This window comes from Hydra vulgaris, chromosome 10 (assembly GCF_038396675.1).
Source record: "Hydra vulgaris chromosome 10, alternate assembly HydraT2T_AEP".
Taxonomy (NCBI): Eukaryota; Metazoa; Cnidaria; class Hydrozoa; order Anthoathecata; family Hydridae; genus Hydra; species Hydra vulgaris.
Window position 1 is genome coordinate 50,555,582 of NC_088929.1, and position 10,037 is coordinate 50,565,618.

The 10,037-nt window shown below is 28.9% G+C and overlaps 1 protein-coding gene across 1 annotated transcript; it reads right to left on the bottom strand.

The window, feature by feature from the left end:
* Positions 1-601: 601 nt before the first annotated feature.
* Positions 602-8,205, bottom strand: LOC136086434 (piggyBac transposable element-derived protein 3-like). The gene is made up of 4 exons (XM_065808731.1): positions 8,131-8,205; positions 3,339-3,356; positions 3,066-3,288; positions 602-1,851 (listed from the first exon to the last, which is right to left on the bottom strand). Exons 1-4 carry the CDS (start codon positions 8,203-8,205, stop codon positions 602-604), a joined length of 1,566 nt encoding a protein of 521 aa, XP_065664803.1.
* Between the last annotated feature and the right edge of the window lie 1,832 nt (positions 8,206-10,037).

Consider the following 10,037-nt stretch of genomic DNA (forward strand, 5'->3'; position numbering starts at 1 on the left):
CAAGAAGTCAAAAATACAAATATTTACATAATAATTGTGTTAAAAAATTAATTTTGCTCAACCTTAAAGCTATAACTCTAGGTATAATTCTAGCATAGGAAGATAATACAATTAAAATATATTTTTTATTATTATTAACTTCTTTCACTTCAACAATATTTTTAGTTTTAATTACTCATGAAACTTTCGAAAACAATTGGAATTAAAGTAAAGCATAAATGAACTTTACATTTCTCACAAAAAACTTTTGTTATTCCAGTGCAGTCTGGGTACTTACAACAACCCTTTTTGTCTACAAAAGAAAAAAATGACCAATATAATCTTTTTTAGTGGATGGCTTAGGTATGTTTGCAGCAGGACCCCTTTTCTTTTTTGCTCTATGAAGATGGTCAACAGAAGTGGATGGTCGACCTCGCCTACTGCTTGAAACCTTATTAGACTGGACTAAGCATTTTGCAACTTTAAGCTTAAACATGCGAAGTTGGAGAATATCTTTCTTTAAGGCTTGTGCCTTTTTCATGTCTCAACAATAGAGTATCCACGCTTGCACTACTATTAAATCCAAAAAAGGCCAAATGAATTTGTGATACCATTTTTTTGATCAAATGTGGATTCTGTACAGACGCAGCATGCCATCAAGGAGATCTACTCCACCCATATAATTGTTGTACGTGGTTACAACAGATGGTCTTTTGACTTGAACAAGTTTCTTATATTTCCTATCCCAGCGGTTAACAATGGTTATCGGATTCACCGCTTCATAACTTGTTAGCAATGCAACGCCCCTGTTATCAAACCATTTCACAGCGCGAAGCTCAACATTATCAACTGAGGTAACCCTGATGGCAGTTGAACCTCTACCTTCTTTTTTTAATTCACCATCAGTGGGCATGTTGAGATTTGGAAGTCTGTTTGTACGCACTGTTCCTGTGCATGCTATGCCTTGATCATAAAGTGTTTTAATTAGTTCCAATCCAGTGTACCAATTGTCAAAAAACAGTTTGTGCCATTTATGCCTTTGTACATTTACTAACAAGTGCATCACAATATATCCAGATGCTTTCAAATCAGGCTGTCCTTTACAAACATCAATTGAAACTGAATGTATTTCAAAATTGTGAACAAGTCCATCAATACTAGCCAAGATATAAAACTTGTAAACCCACTTTTTAGGTTTTTGAGGATTGTATTGTTTCAACAAGGATCTTCCCTTGAAAGGAACAACTTGTTCATCAATACACATAATTTCTTCATGTTTCAGGCTAATAAAAGATTCCTTCAACATGTTTACGATCGGGCGTATCTTGTAAAGCTTGTCAGTACAGTTTTCTGGACGCTGCATGTCATCATTACAACGAAGAAACAACTTTATTTTTTCAAATCGGTTTAATGTAATCACTGAGGCAAGTTTTTCAAAATACAACTCATTGCTCCAGTACATACGTGTTGATGGGAGCCTCACAATACTCATTAAATACAAAATGCCAATAAATTGCTCCAATTCATTTTTGTCCAAATGCAAATTCTTCTCTATGTTTTTTTGTAACGCATATTTATTAGACTCGTCAACAATATTTTGAAGAAGTTCATCAGTTAGAAATCTTCTTACATATGATATCGGCTCGTCTGAGATTACATTCCTATTATCTTCTTCATCGTTACTGTTTTGAAATGGAAGATTTATTTGCTTAACATCATCACCTTCTTTAATCTTCCAAATAAGATTTCGTTCTCTTTTCTGTGGTTGGCATACTGGTGGTAGTGGTGGCTGTAGAGGTTGATATGTTTTACCGAATGACAACTGTAGTGCTTGTTGTTGATCATTACAATCAAAAACATCACTATCAGATTCTGAATTAGCATATAGTTATTCTGACTCTGATGTAATAAAGTCTTCATCAGATTCACACGATAGATCACATAGAAGATCCATAGAAGCTTTTAGGATTCATCTATAGCAATAAATAAGCACTGTTAAAATATATAGAATTATAATTGAATGATAAGATTATTTAAACAGAGCTTCAAAGAGGTTGAGAAAGTTTCTACTTTTCTACTTAAGGTTTTCCTAACTTAAATTTATATTTTTAAATATATATTTAATTTTCTGTACACATTTAAATGTCTTTCTGCAGTAGAAGAAAAACAAATAATCTCAAAAAATATATAAATATATCTAAAATGCATATTGTTGCTTTAAAGACACACACACAAAGCTAACTATTTTTGACTTATCATTCAACCAAATATTTCAAAATAACTGAATGTAATGATTTAGATATCATACAATACGATTCAGAATTTTTAATTAGAGCTTTCTTTATTTTTTCTTTGTTAAAATTCAAGTTTGAAAGAGAAAATAAAAAATTCTCAACTTCTTTCATTATCACTATAAAAACACTGGCACATTTAATAAAAACATAAAAAATAGCTGACTAATCACTTTACAAAATGCTAAAAAACATCTTTTGAAACAACTTTAGCAAGTGAACAATTGTTTCCCTCGATTTACAGTATGCAATACAGATATAGATGGTTTGTTAATTTAAAGACACAATATGCAATATAGGGTTACCTGAATAAGATCTAGGTGATTCTATTCAACTAAAAAAAAATTATAGCTTATTAACATTTAAAAATTTATATCGTTTATGGTATAAAATCATATCATTTATGATATCAAATCATATCATTTATGGTATCAAATCATATCATTTATGGTATCAAATCATATCATTTATGATATTGAATCATATGATTTATGATATCAAACCATATCATTTATGATAACAAATCATATCATCTATAATAATAAATCATATTAATTATGATGACAAATCATATCATTGATAATATCAAATCATTTCATTTATGATATCAAGTCATAGCTTTTTATCATTAAAAATTAGAAATAAATTAAACTTATTTATTTTACTAATAGACAATCACTTTAAAATTGTTAATACCAGGAACTTTTTCATACTTAGATAATAAATTTATGCGCTGGAAAACCAGTCTCAGAATCCTAATACTTTTCTTTGTTATGGTTGAGCTATGGAATCTACTTTTACAGCTATCTATATTGTATGCTATTTGAATATCTATTCCATTTACTATCTGAAAATGTTCTATGTTTGTGTTGTAATGATGGCATTCTGAGCTCCAGCATAGAAGCAAATCATTTCCATAACCTTCCATGCTTACACTTAATGGAGAAATGTGGACAACAGAAAACGCATTATAAGAACTCAGAATCCCTTCACCTGTCTTAACATTTAAAATTAATACCTAATAGAAAAAAAATACATTGAATTTTAAAATATGTTAACTACAAATACCTGTAAAACACAGAAAATCTGAATAAAATCTCAATAATATTAAGTAAAAAACAAAAAATATGTAAGGGAAAATTGAAATTATAAATTCTAAATATTCAAGTTTTTTAGTTTCACTAAAAAGAAAAATTTATAAAAATTTACAAACAAAATAATTTAATTAAATTATATTCATTTAAGAAAATTTTTGCATAAACTTAAATAAAAATTTTGAAAAGAAATGTTAAAACATGTACAATTCATAGGTTACTTTTTGAAACTGGTCAAGTTATAGGAAATGTTTTTAACCTGAAAATATTTTGAAACTGGTCAAGTTATAGGAAATGTTTTTAACCTGAAAATATTTTGAAACTGGTCAAGTTATAGGAAATGTTTTTAACCTGAAAATATTTTGAAACTGGTCAAGTTATAGGAAATGTTTTTAACCTGAAAATATTTTGAAACTGGTCAAGTTATAGGAAATGTTTTTAACCTGAAAATATTTTGAAACTGGTCAAGTTATAGGAAATGTTTTTAACCTGAAAATATTTTGAAACTGGTCAAGTTATAGGAAATGTTTTTAACCTGAAAATATTTTGAAACTGGTCAAGTTATAGGAAATGTTTTTAACCTGAAAATATTTTGAAACTGGTCAAGTTATAGGAAATGTTTTTAACCTGAAAATATTTTGAAACTGGTCAAGTTATAGGAAATGTTTTTAACCTGAAAATATTTTGAAACTGGTCAAGTTATAGGAAATGTTTTTAACCTGAAAATATTTTGAAACTGGTCAAGTTATAGGAAATGTTTTTAACCTGAAAATATTTTGAAACTGGTCAAGTTATAGGAAATGTTTTTAACCTGAAAATATTTTGAAACTGGTCAAGTTATAGGAAATGTTTTTAACCTGAAAATATTTTGAAACTGGTCAAGTTATAGGAAATGTTTTTAACCTGAAAATATTTTGAAACTGGTCAAGTTATAGGAAATGTTTTTAACCTGAAAATATTTTGAAACTGGTCAAGTTATAGGAAATGTTTTTAACCTGAAAATATTTTGAAACTGGTCAAGTTATAGGAAATGTTTTTAACCTGAAAATATTTTGAAACTGGTCAAGTTATAGGAAATGTTTTTAACCTGAAAATATTTTGAAACTGGTCAAGTTATAGGAAATGTTTTTAACCTGAAAATATTTTGAAACTGGTCAAGTTATAGGAAATGTTTTTAACCTGAAAATATTTTGAAACCGGTCAAGTTATAGGAAATGTTTTTAACCTGAAAATATTAAAAGTTAAAAAAAAAAGAGCCAATAATTTATAATTTTCCAAACGTAAAATATTTTTGAAATTTGCAGCCCTTCTTCTTGCAAACAAGTAATATTCTCAAAAATTATACAAATTAAGAATATGAAAAATTATACAAATTAAGAATGGAAGAAAATGAGAGAGAATTTCCAAGCACAAAGGTTTGTGGAAAAAAATGAAAAGTTTTTTTAGAAATAACGATTATAGTAAAAGAATGCTTTGCTGAATAATGGTTGTTAGTGAAGGTTACAATTGACTTCTAGTAAAGGTTACAATTAATTTTTTTAGCTTTACATTTAAAAAAAAAAATAATTTTTTGTCATAATTGCCTAAAAGTAGTAACTTGAACCTAGTTACAAGGTAACAAAGTTAATTAATATAGTAATTTGAACCTAGTTATAAACGGGTGGTGCCTAAAAATCCAGACAAACTTAAACTGACTTTAAAATGCCATTAGCTAAACTTTTTTTTTTCATTCCTATGTCCATTTTTAATGTTATTTAGTTCTCTATAAGTTAACTTACTTGTTTTTTAGATAAGTAAAAAAAATTAAGATAATAATGATGTCCAAGCAAAAAGAGATAAGAAAACAGATTAAAGAGTTCTATTTGATCAATAAATTGCACGGTAAAAAGTTCACAGTAGATTATTTCAATGCTGAGTTAGTTCCAAGAAGCACTATATACGATATAATCAAACGTGTTGAGAATAATTTTGGACACTGAAAATTGCAGGAAAGCGGACGTGTGGCCAAAATAATGACCTCGAAAGTGATCAAGCGTCAGAAAACCATGTTTGATCACAGTGACCGAGTTTCCAAGAGACAGGCTGGTCGAAACTTTGGATGCAGTCATTCACATATTGTTAAAACTCTTGCCAAGTACGTTGACATCAAAACTTATACAAAACAGAGTATACCTGATCGACAAGAGAGCCAGATTAAGCGAACCAAGACCAATAATCGCAATTTTTTAAAAAATTTGCTCATCCTTGACGACGAGTCTTATTTCATGCTGTCACACTCAATAATAAACAGAAAAAGCACTAACTACTCTTGCAACAGAGAAAAGACTCCACCGACGTTATGTTTTGCAAAAAGTCCAAGTTTGAACATAAGCTACTCGTCTGGCTAGTCGGTTCAGACAAAGGTGTTTCCAAGACATTTTTCATCTCGAGCGACTTTACATTCAACAAAGCCATCTACGAAATGGATTGTATTTAGAGAAGATTATTACCGTTTATCAATACTCGTCATGCCGATGGTAATTACACATTTTGACCGAACCTAGCCTCATCCCATAATGCAAAAAACTCGATTAACTTCTATGAGGCTCACAAAACCAATTTTGTCAAAAAACCTGCCAGTGGTACCGAAATGTCGCCCAATCGAAGTCTTTTGAGCTTTTTTAAAAGGTAAAGTGTATGAGGGTAACTGAGGGTTAGAAAATGAGGGCAAAACGAGGGTTATAAAATGAGGGCAAAAAACGTGAAGGAACTACAAACTAGAATAAAGTTTTGACTTTAAACTTGTATTTTCACTTTTTGGGTCAACTCGACAAAGACAAAAAGTTTATGTTTTGTAGTAATTTGTAACCTATTAAAATTAACTATAAAAAAAAAGAAATTAAAAATTATTAAAAATGTCATTTATACATTTATATTATTATAAATATACAAATATTGTTATAAGAGTTTATTAAAAACAATTAAATTAGTAATTTATTTTAATTTTTTACAAATTTAAAATAAAATCTTTTCAAACAATTAATCGCAAGTGTTGTAACATTTAAATTAATTGCTAATGTTAAAAAGTTTGAATCAACACGCTAATGTTAACGTTAAAAAGCATTGAAAGATATATACATCTATTTTATATACTTTTTCAAAATGTATGTATAAGAAATGGCTTTAAAACTTCAAAAATCTTTCAAGTGCTGAGAAGGGGAAAAAAAAATTATTGATTTGTATTGTGATAAAAAAGAGGAAAACAAATTTTGTATGATAAACCCAAAAACTGTTCTCTACATTTATTTAGCCCAGGCTACAAGCTCCATATTTATCACATTTAATTTGCTCAAGCTAATCAGCCCCAGCTTTACAACAAACCCATTCCTGGTCTAACTTGATTCGCAGTAGGTATTGTCAACAATACACACAAAGTACAAGGTAAACCAACCAGCCATTGAGTTTTAGAAATGTAATTTAAATTGAAAACAAATGAAAGTGTTACACAACCAATTAACATTAAGGTACAAGCAAAAACCGACAATAAAACTTTGCACATAACCAGATTTGATAAGTTTAACCCAAACGGTTATAACCATGGATTAAACCATTAGAAAAAATGTTAATTTACCCCGAATTATTTTTTTAAACACCCTAAATTTACAACGAGAAAGTAAAGCAGGGGTTATGTTTACAAATAGAATTATATATGTGAATGCAACTATTTATTAGCATGAAGATGCTTCTGAAATATAATTTCTTATATATATTAAATTTATATTCATTTTTTAAATGCGACATTAATAGCTGAATTAATCCATGATATATACCAAGCTAAGAAACAACATGAAAATAGTAAACATAGCAAAGCTTGTTTTTATATACAGAACATTTAATAACGATTTATTGGTTGATGAATTATATCAGTAATAATGTTAGAATATATAATTTAGTTAAATGAACACCTTATGCTTTTTTAATTGAAAAAGTTGATTAAACACAGCTTAAATTAAAAAAAGCCATAGATTTTGAGAGTTTTTTTGTTTTTAAAAAATAACCACAGTTTGCGCTATTTATTCAAAAAAAAAAAAGGTTTTTTTTCAGACCTGCTCATGACTTACTTTTTGTTGATCTTTTTTTGTAAACCATGTTGTGCAACAATCTAAAAATGCTAGCAACATTAAATGCATTGATTTCTCCTTAAGAACATTTAAGTTTTTTTAGTATTTCCAAAGCCAAAGTCCATTTCCACAATGTACTTTCTCTCAATTCTTATTTTTAACTCATAACGCATCACCAAGATCAATATCTCTCTTTTTATTCTCAATTTCTACCTGTTTGAGGTGTATTTATTGAAACTCTCTTTCATTACTAAGGTAAACTCAGTAGAAAAACTATTTCTAGAATAAAGAAATACTATGACAACAATCTCACAATAATGATGAGACAAAAGTTTGGTTACAACAAGTTTTTAAAATGCATTGTTTAAAACAACAATTTTCTAAGTGTACTTTATTCATAAAAACAAATATAGCATAAATATACTTAAAAATCTTATAACTTTGATTATAAAAATATGTTAGAGGGTTGTTGTAAAGTTTTTATTCTAAAATAATCAAATATAATATTATTTGTGTATTCAAAACAAGCGCATTTGTTAACCTTAAATATTGTATTGAAAGCTTTTTTTATTTATTTAAAATTTATTTTCATATACGAACAATATATAGTTTTATATTCTGTAATAAAAAGTTTTCCCTGCTTTATTTGATTGTCCGTTTTTTTACCCTAAAAGTCATATAACGCACATCTGAGACTTTAAATAATATCCGTTTGATTTCACAATTATTATTTGCATCCATTTTACATTTTAGATTAAAAAGAGCAAATAAGTTTTATCGTAAAACATTAACTTAAAAGTCATTGCGAAATAGACCTTTCAAATTCCATTATTAACAAAAACCAAAAGTTTCGAGTTTGCAACCTGTGTAGTTTCGTTAATGCAACACCTCACAGTTAAAACCAAATTTCTAAAAAATCTATTTTGTTTGAAAAACAAAATTGATATTTTTTCTTGTTGCAATAACGAACAGAGAAACACATATTGATGATGATGATGATGATGATGATGATGATAATAATGTTAATCATATGGATGTTTATAAATGCATATATATAAAAATAAAAAATAAATTTTGGAAAAAAAAGATTTTTAGACAGCCGCGGTCACAAATCCCGCCCCGGCCCCGGTCAAAACTCCGGTCAAATAACAATCCCAGTCGTTTACTATATACACTGAGGCATATTCGTTTAGACGCATCAATTTTTTTCTCTTTATCTTAATTTTTTTCTATGTATTGTCAACTGATATGCATGCAAGTTATTACCAAAATAATTGTTGTGTTGTGGGCTAATAAAAACCACAAAAAAATTTTTTCTATGTGTCTTTATTAACATGAGAGTATGTTTGATATACAAAAGCACATTTTTTAATTGGAATATCTATAGACGCAATCAGGTTAATAACGGTAATTATTAATTTTTAATCACTTTTACACAAATAAATTGATAAATTTTAGTGTAATTTGATCTTTTGCTCTGCCAGTATCATTTTTATTGCATTTTACGAAATGCCTATAGGAAAGTATTTGACAGATGCTGAAAAAATACAAATTAATTTATATCGTGGCTCAGAAATCTCATCCGCACTTTCTATACGAGAAATAGCAAGAAAAATCGGAAGATCTGACTATGTTGTACGAAACTACATTGCAAAAGGTGACAATTACGGTGTAAAAAAAGCAACAAACGGCAACAAAGTATTAACAAATCGGCAAATTAATCGAATTCGCTTCGAAGCAACCAAAAATAAATTGAATGCAACACAAATAAAGGATAAATTATTATTGCCTGTCACCAATAAACATATTGCACATATTCTACGTACAACACCAAACGTAAAGTGGAAGAAACCACACTAAAAACCAATGTTAGAAAAACACCATAAAATTGCTAGATTACAGTTTGCTAAAAATCATATGCATTGGACTCATGAGTGGCAAAACGTAATATTTTCAGATGTAAAAAAGTTCAATTTAGATGGTCCGGACTCTTATAGTTGTTATTGGCATGATCTAAGAGCAATAAATGACCCACAAAAAAAACGAAATTATGGAGGAGGAAGTTTAATGGTTTGGGGTGGATTTTCTTATTCAGGAAAATTGACTCTGTGTTGTGGTTTACCTAAAATGAACTCGATAAAGTATATAGAAATGTTGGATGATGTTCTCATAACTTATATGGATGAAAACATGGACGATAATGCCATATTTCAGCAAGATAATGCTGCAATTCACACATCTAGACATTCTATGAAATGGTTTAAAGACCACAACATCCCGGTTCTCGAATGGCCAGCTTGTAGCCCGGACTTAAATCCAATCGAGAACGTGTGGGGAATGCTATCAAGAAAAGTTTATGACGCTAAAGCAGCCGGACACCAATATAAAACTGTTACTGAGTTAAAGTGTAAAATCCTTGAAGCATGGTCCGAGTTGGATCAAACTACTCTTCAACGACTAGTGGATTCAATGAAAGGCAGACTTTTTGAGGTGATCCAGTGTAATGGAGGACATACGCATTACTAATTTCCATCTTTTAATGTCGAAAATATGACTGCGTCTATAGATATATT